General features: G+C 29.7%; 1 protein-coding gene across 1 annotated transcript; it reads left to right on the top strand.

Annotated features, from left to right (window-relative positions):
* Positions 1 to 10613: 10613 nt before the first annotated feature.
* Positions 10614 to 14619, top strand: LOC107419860 (cyclin-D1-1). Its single transcript, XM_016028692.4, has 6 exons — positions 10614 to 11177; positions 11641 to 11727; positions 12419 to 12517; positions 12609 to 12810; positions 13032 to 13162; positions 13259 to 14619. Exons 1-6 carry the CDS (start codon positions 10935 to 10937, stop codon positions 13472 to 13474), a joined length of 978 nt encoding a protein of 325 aa, XP_015884178.2. The 5' UTR covers positions 10614 to 10934; the 3' UTR covers positions 13475 to 14619.
* The last annotated feature ends 5952 nt before the right edge of the window (positions 14620 to 20571 follow it).

The raw sequence follows: 20571 nt of genomic DNA, 5'->3' as shown, positions 1-20571 counted from the left end.
TAAAATCAACTAGGTACATTTTCCTTCCTTTGCTGACAATCTAATTTTTGCCAGTTCATCTGTGTATTCGGATGTTGCATATCTTCCATGTGTTTTAAATTTGGTATTTTTTTTCTTTTTTTCTTTTTCTTTTTAAAGAGATTTGGTATAGTTATTAGAGCAATCTGATAATGTATGAACATAGTCTACATGGAAAAATTAAGATAAACTAAAAAAGGATATTTTTATCCAAAATTAGATAAGTGAATTTCAATACAAATTAATAAAATACTGTCACATTATTCATAAATTTGGTTTTTGTTTCTAGAAAAAAAAAAATGGTTTGGGCTAAATTTTTAACCCTTCACAATATGTGGGCTTATTGTGCATTAGGGCTCAACACACCCATCTCATTTTAGCTTCTGTTTTTTTTTTTTTTTTTTTTTTCACTTCTCACACAGCCAAATTAACATCCACAATTATCAAATTTTACTTCCATTTTAGCTTAAATTTTACCTTCTTTTTTTTATTGAAAAGCTTAAATAATTTCCTTGTAAAAAAATGAGTTTGATATGATCGATCCATAATATTGGGCAATGATTAAAATTTTAGGGGTGAAAATGTTGAATGACCATACTACCAAGAGGCCTAAAACCAGTACAATAATGAATCATCTATCCTTCTTGTATTTTCAGACAAAATTTTGAAAAAATTCTTGTACCAAATTTCATGCAACTTTTGGCAAAAAAATTATTTTACAAACACACACACACACGAAGTTAAATAGCATGTGACAATATAGACAAGTTTAGATCCATGTTCTATCTAATATATATATATATATATATATATGTATGTATATATTTATATATAGACAAGTTTACTTTGGACTGCTTCGCCAATATGATCCACCCTAAAAAAAATTAAATTAGCAAACAGAAACCCACCAATCAAGAATGCTCATCATCAAATCAACTAGGTCCCTTTTCCTTCTTTTACTGACAAACTATTTTTTGCCAGAAGTTGCATATGTTCCCTGTCTTTTTTATTTGCTCTAGTTATTAGAACGGCAGTGTTACAAGCATTCAATTTTTTTACCGAATGATGTATAAACATATTCTCAATTGAAAAATTAAGATAAACTAAATAGGAATGTGTAAATCCAAAATTAGATAAGTAAAACCTCAATAAAGTTAATAAAATATATTCACATTAATTGGTAAATAATTTAGTGTCTTTTAGCAATATAGTATTATCAGAATAACAGCATAGTTGAGGAAAAGAAATATATCTATATATATGTATGTGTGTGTGTGTGTGTGTGTGTGTGTGTATGTGTGTGTGTATTTATTATTTTGTTGTGCATTTATTATTTTGTTTTGGACCAACCAAAAGAGACCAATAAGAAGAAATTTAGACATGGAAAAGAAAGACAGTTGATGAAGGGCCTCAGGGATGAAATTGAAGGATGTAAATCTCTCTTTTGGGCACAAATGCAAAGGCAGTATGGGCCTTCATGGTTCGGAACATGTTGGCATTAACAATTAGGTAAATGCAGCTTTCTATTCCACAGGGGTTGTCTCTCTTTGGAGTCTTTAATTTTCAGTTGATCGACATTTTCAGTTGATTGACATTTCATTGAAAATTTTTGCCCAAAAAAAAAAATAAAATTAAATAATGTTTTTTTTTTTTTTACCCAAAAAAAAGAATAATAATGATTTTTTTTCCCCACAAAAATGAATAAATAAAATAGAAAGATGATTGGAACTGGAATCAGTCAAAACTGGGAGGTTGGGACTTGGATTGATTTACCGGGGATCCCGATCAGTTTTTTATTTTTTATTATTATTTTTTTATCTTTGGTAGTTGGGACATTGTTTTTAATGCCAACTAATAATATGACACTATTTTGAAGTCTTATTGCATGCTGTTTTTCCTGTGTGTTCTTTACTGATTAATTTTATTTTATTTTTTATAATAATTAGTATCTTTTTGGCTTTATTCATTTAGTCATTTTGCTTTCTTCTTATCCGCCAATGTTGTTAAAGATTTATCGTTTATATTTGGATATTTCTACAGTCTATATATATATATATATATATATGTACGTGTGTGTGTGTGTGTGTGTGTGTGTGTATCAAACAATTTAGACTAGTATGTATAGTCAAACTATTTAATTGGTTAAATTTATTTTATGAAATAAATGTAAGAAAAAGTTCTAGCCATGGACAAGCCGGTTTGGCAGTTCTATACCACAAGCTTCAAATTAATTCTAAAAAATCTATGAATTTGGTTTTAAATATTTTGTATTAATTTGGTTGTAAATTTAGGTAACGGGGTCAGATCAAATCCCATGTACATCATAGGAATTGGCCTGGAGTGGTCTATCACCTGGCGAAATTGTGGGTATTGAATGTACTTTGTTATCTTTTTCAGAGTCTATTGATTTATATCATTTTTGTTGCGTTGCAAACCCCAAATTGATGTATAATTTGGTGACTCCAGTACTAATTTTGTTACCTGGATCAAATAATTTTCATGTGATACGTACAAGGGTCACAACAAATTTAGATCTGTGTGTGTTTTTTTTTTTTTTTTTTTTTTGGGGGAATTATTTTACTTGGTTGAGAAAACTTTGTCCATTAATATTTGTCTACACGTCAATGGAAATATTGAAAGGATAATATTAATGCCTATCTGTAAAGTTGGATTTATACTAAATAGTATTTCTACTAAATTAGTTTGTTATATATAATATTTGTTACCTAATAACTAGACTGCAAAAGATTTTGTTATATGATGATGTGCGTTTTTGAAAATTATGTTTTTGGATTTTACTAAAAAAAAGAAAAAAAATAGTTTTGAAAATGACCAATCAAACACATTGTATTTAAAATACAAAACATATAATTAAAGTAATATTTTTAAGTGAGCACTATGAAACATTAGAACATTAATGAATATTGCTATAAACACTAAATTGTTTATCAAAAACATTTAACAAATTATATATGTCAATATATTATTGATTAAATATTAATGTGGTCTAATTATAAATGAATCAATTAAATATTATCAAAACATTATAATAGATTTTTCATTATTCTTAAAGAAAAGTCTTAGATAGAATCAATTAGTCCTACCACATAGCCACCTCGAAAATGGAAGCAAATCATTGTCGATGCATTAGGACTGAATGAAAACCAATCAAGCTGCTCAAATCCAAAGAATACGTGGTAAAGAGAGTACTAGTTCCATGAAATAGGGGTTGATAGTCATTGTTGCATAATATATACTTTGTGAAACTTTCACTAAATTCATCATTACTTGCACTATAATATGAAGTAATTGAGAAAATTGAAAACCCAAGTGCTAAATTTCAAAACTATGGTTCAGTGGGTTGAGGCTTAAAATCTCAGTATAATGTCTTAATCTACCTCTCACCGACCAAAGTTCTAAAGAAGTTAATGGGCCATATGGATTGATTTTTTATTTTTTTTTTATTTTTTTTTCTTTTTGTTTTGTGGGGGTGGTGTGGGGTGTAGTGTGTGTTTAAAAGCGTGTCTAAGCTTTGGATAGGGACTAATACCAAAATCCAAAGGTCCAATGAAATAACCCAATATTTGATCCAATTTCACCATCAAAGGGAGCCAATTCAAGTCTCTCTCTCCCTTCAACTTGTCTAATAAAAAGGGAGAGTATTGGAGAAGGAGGAAAATTAAAAATCTCTACAGTGGTATTGCCTGTTAGGGGCAAATAATACAAGGCTGAAGTAGATGTAAGGTTTTCACCAAAAAAAAGCAGAAGTAAGGAAAAATAATAAAAAGAGTGGTGAAAATGATGTTTCCCACTTTGTGCTTTTAAGTAAAAACAATGATAATGTCATGGGGACAGGCTTAACAAAGACACCCATCTATGAACCTGTCCATTGGCTGAGGAAAGAGAAATATCCCCAATAAAGAAAACTCACTTCTCAAAAACATATTCCAAATTTTCATCCTATAAATATGCAAATTTGTTTTTTTCTTGGACCCAAATCCTGTTCTTTGATATCATATTAAGCAGCATTTTTATTTTTTTTAAAAACCTTGATATAGAAGTCAGCTAAACTAGTTTATTTATTTTAAAAGAATGATAATAGTTTAAAACTACATTGAAGATATATATATATATATATATATATATATAATACTAAAAATTGCTTTAATTTTAGATTTAAATTCAAATAATAATTATAATTGCATCCAACATATAAACAAATATTACCTAATTTAGACTAAATTAAACATATCTGCTAAGAAACTGATTCATATAATCAGTATATGAGATATTAAGTATGAAAGTTAAAGAGAACATGCATAAATTTTCATGAAATCAATTATGCTATATGCCACTACCCACAAAAAAAAAAAAAAAAAAAAAAGGCCAGCTTTAGGGCTTTAGGCTTTAAGAAGCACTTCGAGTGAATTGATGTGGAAATATAGAACTGCAGCATAATAGTGAGTGAGTGTCCATGCTCTCTCTGCCACTTTATATTATATGTTGGAAGAGTACGAGTCAAATTTCTCATTATGTGTGGTTGGGGAACACCCACAGCCCCCAATCCCAACTACCTTCTGCCCGTTTTGTATTGTCTTGTAAAAATATTCATTATTTATATCCACTCTCCCTCAAAATATATATATATATATATATATATATATATATATACATATATATGTATATATATTGCTACCAAATTAAGAGTTACCGGTTATTCAAGCATTTCCTTTTATTGCAATTATTAAGACATTAATATTATTGCTAATAATAGACTGTTAATTTGTTTATTAATTCATTGTCATCCACTACTTATTCATGGTTATTTTTAGTTAATAACCCTATATTCCTTATAATTGTATATTGATGGGTCTAGCTACATTTTAATTTAAGAAATTCCATGTTAATTAATTAAAATTATCCAAAAAAGACATATTTTGCTGAGAAATAACAACCATAAATAATCATTTAGTTATGCATTGTATGCTTACTATTACAAAAGTAAATAAAAATCCACCTCCTATAAATTAAAATTTTCAAAAAACATGGTGGTGCCCAAAAGTTCAGACGCCTGTTTTTTTTTCTTGGCTGGATAAGTTCAAAAGCAAGTAGTTAGCTTAACTTCATCAATTATACATTTACAATTTTACAATACTATTCATCCTAACTGGTGTGTAAATTTTACATTCAAGCCAAGCAGTGAAGGAAAAGTTAATCCACAAATTAAGCAGTAAAAAAAAAAAAAAAAAAAAAGAGAGAATGGAGAACTAGCAGTTTTTACTGGGTAGTACATGAAAAGGGTATTAGTTTCGAAGAGGGCAGGCAGTTAAATTAAGGGACTGAAACTTATCTAGCTGAATAGATTTGGGTGGGGTAGTTTAGTAATCATCAACATGAAAAGGTAAATAAATAATTTCACCCCCTAATTGGAAAATAATATACAATTTATCATTTTGAATGGTGCACTTTAATTATTCACATTCTATACTTAAAAACTTTTAAAGAGATCAAAATATTAAATCATGGCCAAGAGAAAGAGAGTGAGATATGAAGATGATATGGGGTCTTTTGATAATTTCATAAGCTATATCCACAACCTTTTTGTTTCCATGAGTTCAATATGTTAAATCATGGCCATATATATTCAATTAATTATTTATTTATATGCTCCACCAAGCACCAAAAGTTAGGAAGTTTTGGGTACATTCATGCATGGATTCACCAAAATGTACAAAAAAACTTTTTACCATGGCCAAGCAGTACTTTCCCTTTTGTGTTACCATTATTTTACCTTTTCCTAATATAATGTTTATTGTGTACTATTGGAAAAAGCTTTATCCAATTCACCACCAAAAAAAAGAAAAAAAAAAAGAAAAAGGATAAACTTTAGCCTTTATGCCATGTAAATTATTTAAGTGTTAAGCAACTAGCAAAACATGCCTTGGATAATTGTGATTGCCAGCGTATTTGTTTGGTCTATAACCTTTTTTTTTTTTTTTTTTTTTTAGTTATAACTTATGCATATGGATTTTTGTCTTAAAAAAATATATTATTTATTTTATCCATGCACGTATTGTACTAGCACATTAAAAAATTGTCTCTACTAATTTAAGCAAGTTAAGGTGATTGGACTATGATGGAGGAAACTTAAAAGTATTCTATAAAATATTTTAATTTCCACCGTTTGAATATTTATAGAAACATAACATAAAAAAAAAATAAAAAAAATTAAGAATAAAAGTGTACATATATTATTAAAATTTTGATTTTTCTTGAAACTATGTAAGGGATTTATTTTCTTTTCTTAATTTAACCTCTATTTTTACGGACTCCAAACTAATTAAGAACCATATATGACAAATTTTTAAATCTAAATTGAGTTTTACCAAATATATATGAATGTTCGTTTGAAAAGGAAAAGAAAATCTCTGAATGTATTTTGAGGTTGAAGGTGGAAGGAATATAGTAGTTTTAACTTTTTATCATTCCACTGTCTCCATGAAAGCCAGGCTTTAAAATGTTATTATTTACCTTAATTTTGGGTGGCATTATAAATAATCTTAATAATTAATTAATATAATTTTTGGTAGCATTATACATAATCTTAATAATTAATTAATATAATTTAATATAGTTAATTAAATAGAAGCCCAAGCTGTTTTTACATTGATTGAACTTGCTAAGAAACGCTGAGGCAGGGTTTTGCTAGCTAATTATATGATATCATTAGTGTAGCCGTCGCATCTCAATAAATGCTATATAAAATATTATTATATTTTGATGAATATTTCAATAAATTACTAGAAGGGGCATGAAAAAAATATGTATATTGTGACTTTCTGGACTTTCATATTTACCAAATTTATTAATGGTTACTTCTTTGGTTCACAGGTCATTGGAAGATTCAAACTACCAATGTGTGGTACAATAATTGATATGAATTCATTAATTTGGCTTCAAAATTCAATATTTTACATTGTCGACTCTGATCTCCCTGGAGCCCAGCAACTACATTACATAAATGTGATCTTTGGAAATATCTTATGGGAAGGAAAAAGAAATTTGAACATTCATCAGGGACAAAAAAAAAAAAAAAGAAAAAAAAAATTACCAAATATAATTAAAGACAAGTACGAAATATTACATTTTAAAGAGAACAGCAAGTGATGTTGATAGCTCATCTTCTACATTGTTCCAAGGCAGAGTATTAAATTGTTTTGTTTTGGTAACAATCATAATTTATGAGGAGCCTGTTTCATGATTCTTCACCATCACCCCCCATATAAAATCCAAAAATTAACTATCAAAATTTGACCTTTTTATTTTATAAAATTATTATCATAGTTCTATTATAACCGAGTAAATGTTATCCATAAGGAAAAATGTTATCTGTTGGTGATGATTATCATTGTTGGTGGACCCGATAGCTCAATGTTTGGATGATGCTATGAATTTGATTTCCCATTTAGACTTTTAATTTTAAATAAAATTAGTAAATTATTTTCATATTAAACAGTGATTATATTGCAATGATAATCAGAATTAGTGATAAATAGTCAATTTTTTATCTTTAATTGATAAAATATGTTCTACATTTTTAACTAAATGTCTAAAAAAAAAAAAAAAAAAAAACTATTAGATGGCTAGATATGATTAGTGTCATATCTGATGTGTTATACTTAGGCCAAAAAACACGCTATCATCTGTTTGGCTGTCAAAAGGTCTGAGATTTACGCTAAATCCCTCTGGCGATACCCTACTCCTCCCAATCCCATCCATACACGTTATTTTCATCTAGCATCAGTCGGTACACGTGTACGGCTATCAACTGCGGGGTTGAAATTAACATCCAAAAAGCTGAATAATGATAATAATAAAAGAATCCAATCCAAATGACTTTGGGTGTTTTGGTCCAGAACTAAAGAGTAAAAGACAGATACAGCTACCAAAGCAGCTGAAAAAGCGGATACCAAACAGACTCGGTTTATTTTCCTCCTTTTTCTTCACCCAATGAGGATATTGGAAAAAATAAAATAAAAAGCAACCTTCAATTTTTTGGAATTGACCTTGTGACATAAATTATAATGTACCTCCTATTTTGACTGGTTGATAAATATATGCATCAATAAAATTTTCTGATTTTTAGTTTATACCCTATAGGGTTAATAATACAAATTACTCTTCCACTTTCAAGTATTTTCCATATACATCAATCATCCGTTTTTTAAAAAAATTGTACAAACTCTCTTTGTAATTGCAATTTCGGTCCACTTCCATTTTCTTAGTCAAATTTTAAAAGATGACAGTTAACATTTTTTTTTTATAATGAAAAAATGTAAAATAAGTTATTCCATCTATTGAAAAGTTATTTTCTAAATAAATTTATTCATCAAAAAATTAAAATAAACTATAAAATACCACCTTCTAATAAAAGATAATATTTATATATTTTTATTTATTTTTTATGTTGATTTGAGGGTAAATTATACAAATCCTAATGAAATTTATTTTAATATTTTTATATTGAAAGTATTTTGTTTATTATTTATATATATAAAAAAATAAAAAAATAAAAAACTAAAACTTGTTGACTGTTAAATTCAAAGTTTGACCTAGGAAATGGGAGTATATGAAAGAAAATTGAAATTATAAGGAAAGCATATTCAAGTTTTAAAAAATAGAGGATGTAGATGAAAAGTTTAAAACTAGAAAGGAAGTTTGTGTAATTTACCCTATTTATTTATACTTGCTTTATTAAATTTAGCTCCTTTGGATTGGATTCATTATATAAATATATATATATATATATATATATATAAATATATAGTTAATGCATAGGGGAATCTTTTTTGTAATTGCATCCTCCATAGCCATCATAATGCCTAACAAATTTTCTACCAAAAAGAATAAAATAAAATAACGCCTAACACATTAAAAAAAATTAATTGATTGTGGAGTTCAAGTTCAAGTTCAACGATACCAAACAATCAATTCTTTTGAATATATTTTTTTATTTATACAATATGCTTTCACATTCATGATGTTCTTTCAATTTAATGATCTTGTTTAAACTAGTTTTTTAATCACAAATGACATTATACATTTTTTTTAATGTATATACATTTATTAAATACAAGTATTTATGTATACGACCATTAATAAATTCTCCTTTTTTTTTTTTTGGGGGGGGGGGGGGGAGAAGGGGGGGACCTTTAAATTCTCATATAACCATGTCATGCACTTTGTAAAAAAATAATAGTAATAAAATAAAATAAAACTGGCATGCACAAGTGCAATGGATGAAAATAAAATCCTTATAGATCTTTAGTTTATGGATCTCTTTGAAGACCGTCACTGTTTATTTTGGACAATAATTCCAAATTCAATTCCTTCATTCCCACTATAAATATATATTTAAGAAAGAAAAAATATAAATTTCTGAAATCATTTAATTTAACTTTGTTAGTTTGGGTAAAATATTATTTAAATGATGGGTAATACGTGAGAGCATAATAAATTCAATTTATTTTAATAAAATTTAAATAGGCAGCATATTCACAAAGACAGCTAATTGTGCTTCATGAAATGCAAGTTGTAATTGAATATTTATTTGATATTTTACTTTTGACAAATTGTTAAAGCATTCCCAAACGATTCTTTAAGAATAAAAAGCATATTTCATATAATAAACAGCATCTTTAAACATACAGAGTAAAATTTTTAAAATTTTTCAAATAATATTTTTTATTTTTATTTAATCAATGAACATTTATTATTATGTATTTTTTTTTTTGCTTTTTGATAATAAATAATAATTAAAATATATTAATATAATATAATAATTTTGGAATTTGATAAGTATTAAATAATATTAAATATAAAAAATGTGTCTGACTCTTTAAATTTGGAAAGCAAAACTCACTCTATATCTTAAAAAATTAAAATATAAAATAGATTGTAATTTATTTTTAAAAATTGGCTTTTCAAAATAAAAAATTTATAAAAAATAAAAAACTGGAATGCTCTTAGTCATTTACACACAATAAGCAAAGACGGGTTGGCTAAATGGCTCATCCATAATTTTTTATTTTTTATGACTCTTTATAAATTCAAGGTAGAAAATATTCTCCAAAAAAAAAAAAAAAAACAGAAAGTCAAACTTACAGGTTGGCTAATGCCTCATCCATAAAATCCTTGTTCTTTTTTTTTGTTTTTTGTTTTTTTTTTCTTTTTTGGGATGACTCATCCATAAAATGAAGGCAGAAAATATTGACAGTTTTGCAACGTGGCATTACAAGAAGGGGGTTTAATGATTGATAAATGTTACCTGTGGGTGAGAGATGCAGAACTCCAGCAGCTATCACGCACTCTAAACCTTAACGTAATAAATATTTTGGAAGCTAAAAAAACTTTGTAATACAAATTATAAAAGTTATACGTACCAACAAAGAAAATATAAATATTCTTCGTCCCAAAACGGAAAACGATCTTTTCACTGGAAAAAAAAAAAAAAAAAAAAGGAGGAAATTCCCACGCCTTTATAATCCTTTTAGTTTTTTTAGGTCTCAAATTTACCTATAATTAATATATAAATAAAATATAAAAATAAAATCAGTTTCTCTCATATTTATACCCCCGAAGAATCAGATAGAACCTTCAATCCCAAGCCCAAAACCTCTCATCTCCTTCCCCCCACTCACACTCTCACCCACTCACACTCTCACACACAAGCACAACTTCTGTAGCTTTCCCTCTCTCTCTCTCTCTCTCTTTCTCTTTCTCTCTCTCTCTCTCTCTGAGACGCGTGCATTTCGGCTATTTATCCGATCAAATTCCGGCGAGTTTTTGCGGCGTTTTTCCATTTTTTGGTCAAATAGATAGCGATGGACAGAGAATGAGGGACAATCGCGGCGATCATGTCGTTATCGTGCTCGGACTGCTTCTCCGATCTACTCTGTGCAGAGGACTCCGGAATCCTGTCCGGAGAGTCGCCGGAATGCTCGTCGGACCTGGAATCGCCGGCGTGCAGCGAGGAATCCATAGCCAGTTTCATAGAGGACGAGAGGAACTTCGTTCCAGGCTTCGATTACTTGGCTCGGTTTCGTTCTCACCCGCTCGACGCCTCTGCTAGAGCAGAGTCAGTTGCATGGATTCTCAAGGTAAAACTCATCATCAACCGCCTCCCTTCTCTAACGTGCGCTGGTTGGTGATGGTTTTTATTTACCTTTTCCTCATCTCTTTTTTCCTTTTTTTTTTGGTCATGATTGGACAGTAACTTGTTTTATATTACGATAATGCCACTGTCGAACAGACAAAAAATTACATAGATCTGAAATCGATCTGTTGTTATTAGCTTTCTACGATTTCCTTCCACTGTTTCATTCCTAGTGCCTCTCCGTCTTTTTTGCTAATGTACGTCCATGAATATACACGATTTCTCAGCCGTTGGATCTGCAGAAAAATAGTTTCAGATACTGACGGCGCATATCAGATTCCTTAGCCTTTTTTTCGTTTCTTTTTCTTAACTGTGATATATTAATGTCACGCGTAGGTGACAGTTCTATTTCGTAACGTTTTATTTTTTACTTTTTATTTATATATTATTTTTTTATTTTTTTTCAGGTCCATTCTAACTATGGATTTCAACCACTGACGGCGTATCTCTCCGTTAATTACTTGGATCGGTTTCTAGATTCCCGCCGGTTGCCGGTGAGTTTCCCAGGCTGAAGGTTTATGCGGAAATCTATGTGATTCTAATTTAATAAAGAATAATACTACATGTAATTTTCAACCCAAAAAAAAAAAAAAAATACTATATGTAATCATTATTAATTTATTTGTTTGTTTTTTTTTTTTTAACTCTGTACTATAATATAATTCGGTGGTAATTATATTTGACTTTTCAAACCTGAAAGAGAAAGAAGCGACATACGTAGCAGGCTAACGTACAATGATTAATTATCCTTGTAAGTGCGTTACTATGTGTACAACTTACAAATTTAAAAAATAATAATAAAAATAAAAAATAAATATACCTACTATTATTATTATTATTATTTTTGGTATGTATTAGGACCTATGGAATCCGAATTCAATTTTCAATGGCCAGGTGACAAGTGCCAGGTGCCAAACGATTAGTTGTTTTATACTATTACTTGACTTATCTTTGTAATAAGAACAGTGTAAAAGTACAATTTGATATTTATTATGCCTTTTATGAATTTTGTTTTTCCTGTCTCGGCTACTGCAAACTCTCCATGGCATTGTCGACAGGAAAATCAAATTATGCACAGTGATATTTCTTAAAACCCACTTTGGTAGACCCCATTTTTCTTGATATCGTAGTCATTTATAATAATGATTTTTTTTTCTTTTTTTATTATGTAAATGATTGGTACAGCAAGCAAATGGGTGGCCATTGCAACTGCTGTCCGTTGCTTGCTTGTCATTAGCTGCAAAGATGGAGGAACCACTTGTTCCTTCGCTGCTGGATCTTCAGGTACTTGATTAGTCTGATCTAGTGAAATGTAATTTCAGTATTTGGAAAAAAAAGTTTTTTCGATTTAATTCGTATATATTTTTGTGCTCAGGTTGAGGGTGCCAAGTACATTTTCGAACCCAGAACAATTCGTCGAATGGAGCTTCTTGTTCTTGGTGTTTTGGATTGGAGGCTACGATCCATAACACCCTTCAGCTTTATTGGATATTTTGCATGCAAACTGGATTCAACAGGAACTTTCCTTGGGTTTCTAATTTCACGGGCCACAGAAATTATCTTATCCAATATCCAAGGTACGTAGAGTACGTTGTGTTGTATATGTATATATATATTTATGTACATGTCCATGCACACATTTGTATATTCGTATATACATGTGTCCCACCATATAATGAAAATGTGAATAGAAACAAAAGGTATTCTTTATCTTTTTTCTTTTTTTTTTCTTTTTTTTTTTTTGGGGTTAAAAGGTTGAAAAAAAAAGTGTATGCTATATACTATTGTCCTCATGCAGAAGCTAGCTTTCTGGAATATTGGCCATCATGCATTGCTGCTGCAGCAATACTTTCCGCAGCAGGTGACATTCCAGATTTCTCAATGGTTAACCCTGAAAAGGCTCAATCATGGTGTGATGGACTAAGCAAAGTAAGGATGCATGTGATTAATGATTACAATTGAGCAAAAAAATAATCTTAAAATGACATTCTTTCCGTAAACAATATATCCAAATAAATTTTGCAGGAGAAGATCATCAGCTGCTACAGATTAATGAAAGAACTTGTGCTAGAAAATGACCAGAGAAAGACTCCAAAAATCTTACCACAGCTCCGAGTGACGATTCGGACCACAATCAGGTCCGGTGACTCATCATCGTCTTCGTCATCGTCATCGTCTTTTAAAAGGAGGAAATTAAATAACTGCTTATGGGTAGATGATGACAAAGGAAATTCCGAATAATGGGAAAGACAAAAGAGGAAAAAATGAAATAAAAAAGAACGAGAATAAAGAAAGGAAAAGAGAGAGAGAGGAAATGGTGGTCCAAGTTGTCTAGCTAGAAACCTCAATATTTTTTGGAGGGTTTTGGAAGATGGAAAAATTGACTTGAGTAATGGGTGTAGATTATAGTAAATATCTATATATATAAATATATAATATATGTATGAGAGTTTGGTGAGTTTGAAGATTTTATTAATTTTTTTTTTTAAGTTGGGCATTGCCATTCATTTGAATGGCTTTGCAGATTCCCAAGGGGGGAGGGGATTTGTGTTTGTTAATATTTTGGGTGTGAGAAAAAGGTGAAGGTAAAGAGAAAGACAGATCTGTTTTAAATAGTGGAGCCATGGAATGCGAAAGTAGTGGAGAGGGCATTGAAATTCAAAGGCAGCATTGATTATTGAATGAAATGAAAGAGGTTTTAGAGTCATGTGGTGGGACCAGAGGTATACAGGAAAAAAAAATAAATAAAAGGGCTACAGAGAAAATTTAAAATCAAAGAAGGTTTGGCAGAAATTAGAGATTGTTTGAAGTTTGAAGATTTAAGTTTCAGGGTGCACAGTTTCTCATGGTATTTAATACTCAAGGGTTGCTCTCATCTAGGTCTCCATCAATTTGCTTCAACTACCAGCATCTTTGGAAAAATACTAGAAAAATGCTACAGAGGAGAAAATAAGGATGGCTCCATTTAATGTCATATAGACTCTTTTTTTTATTATTATTATTGTCTTTTGAGCATAGACTTTTGAGTGTAAGTGTGCTCACGCGACCTGTGCGTGGCACACACGTGTGTATGCGTGCTTTTTTGGCGGGAACTACCCCTTTTTTTTTTTTTTTTTTTATGGCCTTGAGTTTGGCCTAACCAACACTGTTCACACGGGTGGGGGTGTTCAACTTTTTTTTTTTTTCCTTATTTTTTCAATTTTTTTATTTGATTTTCTTCTTATGAGGGGAAAGAAAAATCCCTTTTTCATGGCCTAAGGTTGGCCATTTCTTTTTTGTCTTTAAATTAAAAAAGAAAAAAGAAAAAAAAGGACAAGAGGGTCTTTGGGGCCTTGCTGCTTGTTGCAATGGATTCACGAATATAATAATATATAGATTTTATTTCATGGCTATCTATTTATCTGTCTTCTGCATGGCACGTGATTGACGATAGAGAGTTTGTAAGTATGCGATTTGTTTTTATTTACTGAATAGAAAAAGATAAAAGGAACTTTAAAAAGAAAGGAGAAGAGGGGTGGTGGTGTGGGAGTTATGTACATTATGTTTATATAAGGTGTGACATGTAATCGCCCCCATTGAAGGGACTGGTTGGTCCCGCTGGCAATAATAAAGACGGTTGATTCGGAGAATATGACTCTTTTATCAATGCTCCTCTCGTGACCAAAATGCCTGTTCTCTCTTCTCCCTCTTGATATCAGACATTTCCCTGACATTTCAGCTTAACATTTGTGTTTCCATATCATCTTCTCTTATTTATTACTATATCTCTATCCATTTTCTTCCCTAAAAGTGTGAGTTTCAATTTCGATTATATGCAATGTTATGTTATTGATGCGTCAGTTAAAAAAACTACATGTAATTTGGCCAATTTTTTTTTTTTAATATGTATATATATATATATATATATATAAATATATATAGATATAGAGAGTGAGATATGGTTGAGAAAAAGCCAAGGATTGAAAAAGGTACTTAAAAAGTAGAAGACTACAAATAGAAAAGGACCAGCACTGGAGGTGTCATTTAGTAGGAGATTCCCGACATAGGGTATATTATCATTTTTTATTTTTTGCATGTAGTAGTAGTAGTAGTACTGTAGTAGAAGCAGTAACATATCTATCACCCATTTCAGAGATGGCCCTTTATATGGGATTTGCAAAAGGTAACCATGAATTTTTTATTTTTTCACAGAACTGAAAACCCCATCTCTCTGATCTATGCTCTCTGATCTCTATCCCTCTGCATGTCATATGCAACGTGTCACTGCTTAAATAGATCGACCGCCATCTCCATCACATCCTTTCTGGACCTCCTGCTCGGCATCCTCCGTCACATCTACTTTTTTTCTTAAAAAAAAAAAAAATTTATTTTTAGTTTGTTTTTATTTAATCTTTTTAAATTGATGAATAATAAAAAGTTATATGAAAAATTATATTTATCACTGAATATTATTTGTAGAATCTATGTTTATAATACAATTATTAATTAGCTTTTGTTAGAAGTTTATTTTTTTATAGAAATTTAATTTCATAAAAGTTAAAATTAATTTAAATATAATTAATTATTAATTAATATATGAATAAACATCTTATTATCATATTTATTAATGATGAAAATAATAATGTTGAAAATATATATATGATACAGTTACTTTCATTGATGGACCACCGGGCAAGAAATATGGAAACGTGGATTGTTGCTTTTTAGTATATTTCATATGCTCCTTTCGTCTATCATGGACGATTACGACCACTTTGATTGATTAACAGTAGGAAATATGCTTCCTTTCTTCTATATATGTATACAAAATTATACATGCAATAGAATGAGATTTCGAGTCAAAATCCACTATTTACATATATTTATATATAAATATATATATCTGTATAATGTATATATGTATATACACATATCATACGTACAATCATTTCTCTATGAAGACGGACAATTACATCTCGTTTGTCAGATTTCGTATTCAAAAGTAGATATTTAGAAATACATTAGTGAACTGTATAAATATACTAAAATACTAAAAACCCACAATGTATATATATAATTATTGCTTTACAAAGGAGAAAAAAAAGAAAAAAAAAATAAAGAGCTCTTTTAGTTTTTTTAATATAATAAAAAAATATCATTTATTATTATTGATAAATAATTATTAATAAAACCTATATAATTTAAATAGTTACTTTTAAACTTTCAATAAAAAAAAATTAAAGATTTCAATTTAAATTTATTATGTAATCATATGAGTGTCATCAGCTATGAAAAATAGCAAGATTTTTGTGGAAACCATGACTAAGTTGGAGTACTCTCAGAAATTCCACTTGCTAATTAATTAAATAAAATGATTATTATTAATGATAGCTTAAAAATACTGTAAAAAACAGCTCTCTAATCCATAAACGTAATGTGGCGTTTCCTAATTAGGACAGCCAATGGTGGGAGCCATAGAAATTTGGACTGTATCACCAATCAAAACCACCATCTTTTCCCCACTAAAAAGGTCACCAAAATTATTAAATAAAACAAAACAAAATATTAATGCTGGGTCTGGATTGGCTATCATCGTCAATAGATAATTATAATTTAATTCTAAGTCATCACCACCAGCCCACCTCCCATGACAAAGAAAAGAAAGGTTACATATTTATAAAACCTTATATTATATATCTAATCTTTTTGTTTTTAATAAAAAGAATTATTATTTATTGCTAATTTAAAACAGTAATGAAAACAAAGTATAGGACAAAATCGTGGACCGCAACGACACTATCATCTCGAAAAATTAATAGACCCCATATTTTCCGGTCCACGTGTATGGAACGCATGCTCTCTATTTAGGCCTACAAATTTCATTGTAATGCTAATATATAATCTTAATTTGGATGGATAATTAGCTAGCCTGCTTTATTGTATATTTTATACACGGATTTTTTGTGTTTATTGATTGGATATGAAAATGGGTTTTGATAGGGTCCCTTTTGTATATATAAATTGATGTATAGTGTTTTGTGAACCCACAAATTTGGGCAAGATTGAGACGTGAAGCACTCTTATTGGATATTAAAAGAATAAATCTTTTGTCATTTTTTTAAAATTATTTTTTGGAGCTGAAAAAAAAGGGTGGTAGGAAGCAAAGTAGAAATTGGATTTTTTTGTGAGCAAATTGGCTTCCTACTATTCCACCATTATCACTCATCATGAAATGCTGAAAAAAAAAAAAAAAAAAAGGAAAAAAACCTGTATGAGAGTTTGTGAAATATTGTTGATGATTAACCTGGAGTTATAATTCAACCATTATAACATATATTGAAAGAATGAATGAATGGTAATCATGAACGGTGTACATGTTCTAGTTACAAGAAAATGCAAAATCTAAACCATATCGGACCAATAAAAGCACGACAAATGTAAACTTAAATAGGAAAACAGGAAGCATCGAAACTTTTGCTTGCTTTATGATATTAATTAATTAACAACAATTCAAAATCAGCATGAAACTTGAAGGGTCCCAATTCTTCAAAACTCTTTTAACTCCCTTCTTGATTTACATAAATATAAATGTTCCAAAAGCACTTTCTTTTCATTAAGCACAACGGGTTTTTAAGAGTGGGAGGAATCCTAAGTATATAAACCCAAAAGCCAAAATTTCTTTTTGCTATCCCTTGTGAAAAAAGTAGGGTTTTAGGGTGCAGAATCTAGCTCTTTTAATTACTTGCTCTTCTTTCTTGTGGAATTTTTTTTCAACTTTTTGTGGCCAATGACAAAGATAGAGGACCCTTATATATTCAGCTTTTATAAGATGATTTTTTAGTTTTTTTTTTTTTTTTTTAGGGAAAAAAAAAAAAAAAACCATATGCTCGTGGGGTTTCTGCAAAAGTCTATAGGACTCCTCCTTTTTGTGACTAAAGGTTTCAAAAGCTAAAATGATGCTGAATTTTTTAGATATGGTTTGTGATTTTATGCTGAATGCAAGACAGCACCACTCTCTAGTCCTTGGGTTACTCATTGTCCCCATCTCTATGACAATTTCCCTTTTCCTTATTAACAAAAAGAAAACAAAAGTAACTTAAAAATTATTTATTTATTTATTTTTTGATCACACACACACACATGGAAAAAATTATGTAATTATACCTGGAAAAAATTGCTGTTTATATTTTGTCTCATCATATAGTGCTTAACCGTTCAACCAATCAGCCTTAACATAGATCTATATCAATATACAATTATCCAAAAACCCACCAACAGTGAAGTTTAGTTTACTAAATTGTATATTATATGTACTTGCAATGGATTTATCGTTATTATAATTATAATTATTATTTTGTAAGCAAATTCTACGTATATTATATATATATATATATATATGTATGTATAGGTTAATGATGTTATATTTACGTCTATATGAAGGTAGATTGGAGACCAAAAAAGATTTTTCTATAGGTCAAGATAGATTAGCCCTATAGGGTGTTTTATTTTGTTTGCTTTTTTTTTTTTTTTTTTTTTTTTTAAGGCCCCATTATACTCCCTCTCTTTAGATGCCATGAAAAGAAGTTGAAAGAGAAGGATGGGAAGATTGGCTATTCTCGAGGGAGCGTATGAGTTATAAGTGTCGTGATGTTCTTTATAATTTTGCTTTGTGTGAGTGCCCTGCTGGACCTCCAATCCGCAAGAGTGGAGACAAAAGAGTCGTCTTCTTAATCATCATCGAAAAAACCCTTCAGCAGCCCTCATCACCTCTTCTTTCGATTGATCATTTATATATACTATGCTTGTCACAACTATAAAAAGCAAACGCGTAAACTGCTCTCCATTTTCCATGGAAAAAAAAAAGAAAAAGAAATAAAAATTGTCAAAGTAATGGGCTTTCCATGTTTTTGATTTTTGTTAATTTATGTGCTAACTAGCCAAAGAGCTAAGCTACATAAACAATGGACTTATTTAATTTAATGCTGAAATTAAAGGGGTTAAAAACAAAGACTAGATAAAAAGAAATAAAAAAGAAGAGGCTTTATGAAAGAAACATGACATGATGTGAGCAAGGTGGACATGGTTGTATATAGATGTAAGTAAAACAAAAGAAAAAGGAAAAAATTGGATATTAATTCCGAAAAAAGGATATCGAAACAACTATTTAGCCGAAAGCTTTGTACCAAGGGATTATTGCATTACACATAAAAAGTATTATAAAGAAAAGAAAAAAGAAAAGAGGAATTGTCAAAGTACAAATGAAAAACGCTTAGATAAGACTGAATTAAGAAGGCGGGGCATGTGGCATGGTTTTTTTGACAAAGTAATCCATCTCTCTTTTTATCTCTACTTTAACTCATCCTTACATAGATTCACCAAAATAACTAAATAAATAACTCATCCTCATATAGGAATGTGTATGTATATGTGTGTTTGCGTATATTATATATATAAACTAAGCATATATGACAAGTCTTCCCCTAGGTCTTTTTATATATATAGCATATATATGATAACAGTGCATTCCACTTCAATACCCACATGACACAGAAAATTTACTTAGTCTAGGGGCCAAGAACCCAATAAACAGCACCAAAACCCCATTTTGGTGGATGAGTTAGATCATCTCTAGTAAAGTTATTGAGGAATTCCCGTATGATAATTGAAAGAGATTATCATGTTTAATATTAAATTAAAAAGTAAAACAGACAAAAACATGAGCATATATATGCTACTGAGTAGTAGGTTCTGCAACTAATTAAAGAATACAATATTGTATTTGTGCTAGCTCCAAGTATTGAGCAGCTATTTTGAGGGGAATATATTCAACAACCTTTTTTTCTTTCTACTTTTTCTTCTTTGTTTAGCTCATCTTTTATATTATTGTATATCCTGTATTTTTACACATACACTTTTTTTTTTAGCAATTAACAATTAAGCACCTGCTTCTCAATGTTGGTTTATTGTTTTTTTAAAAAGTACTGTTCACATTTACTTTATAAGGATATTTACCAGACATCCTTTTCACTAAACTTTTAGAATTTTATATAGAAAAGTTGGTTCTCCGTCTCTTTCTCTCCCTGTTGCTGCTAATTAACCTTTCCATTTCCCTGTTTTATTCACTAATAAATCCAATATTTGCAAGAAAAAAGTCAAATGGGTAGTTTTCATGATTAGAAAATACGGTAAAATTTTTGTCTAAGCTCCAAAGTTGTATCCTAAAGGAAAGGGTGTGATTTATTTTCTCTCGACTTGTTTTCCTTTTTACTTAGTCTCTCAGCTTTCTCTTCTTTTGGTGCTTAAAGTTTCAACTCTTTGAGCTTTGCCTTTGACTCACTTGTATTAAAGTGGGGTGAAAT

The sequence above is a fragment of the Ziziphus jujuba genome, chromosome 12 (genome assembly GCF_031755915.1).
Source record: "Ziziphus jujuba cultivar Dongzao chromosome 12, ASM3175591v1".
NCBI lineage: Eukaryota > Viridiplantae > Streptophyta > Magnoliopsida > Rosales > Rhamnaceae > Ziziphus > Ziziphus jujuba.
This window is presented reverse-complemented; position numbering and strand designations above follow the sequence as displayed.

Coding starts and splice junctions, on each gene's coding strand:
- LOC107419860 (XM_016028692.4), top strand. CDS start 10,935: ATGTCGTTATCGTGCTCGGACTGCTTCTCCGATCTACTCTGTGCAGAG. Junction 11,728..12,418: donor TAGATTCCCGCCGGTTGCCG/GTGAGTTTCCCA, acceptor TGATTGGTACAG/CAAGCAAATGGGTGGCCATT. Junction 12,811..13,031: donor TATCTTATCCAATATCCAAG/GTACGTAGAGTA, acceptor GTCCTCATGCAG/AAGCTAGCTTTCTGGAATAT.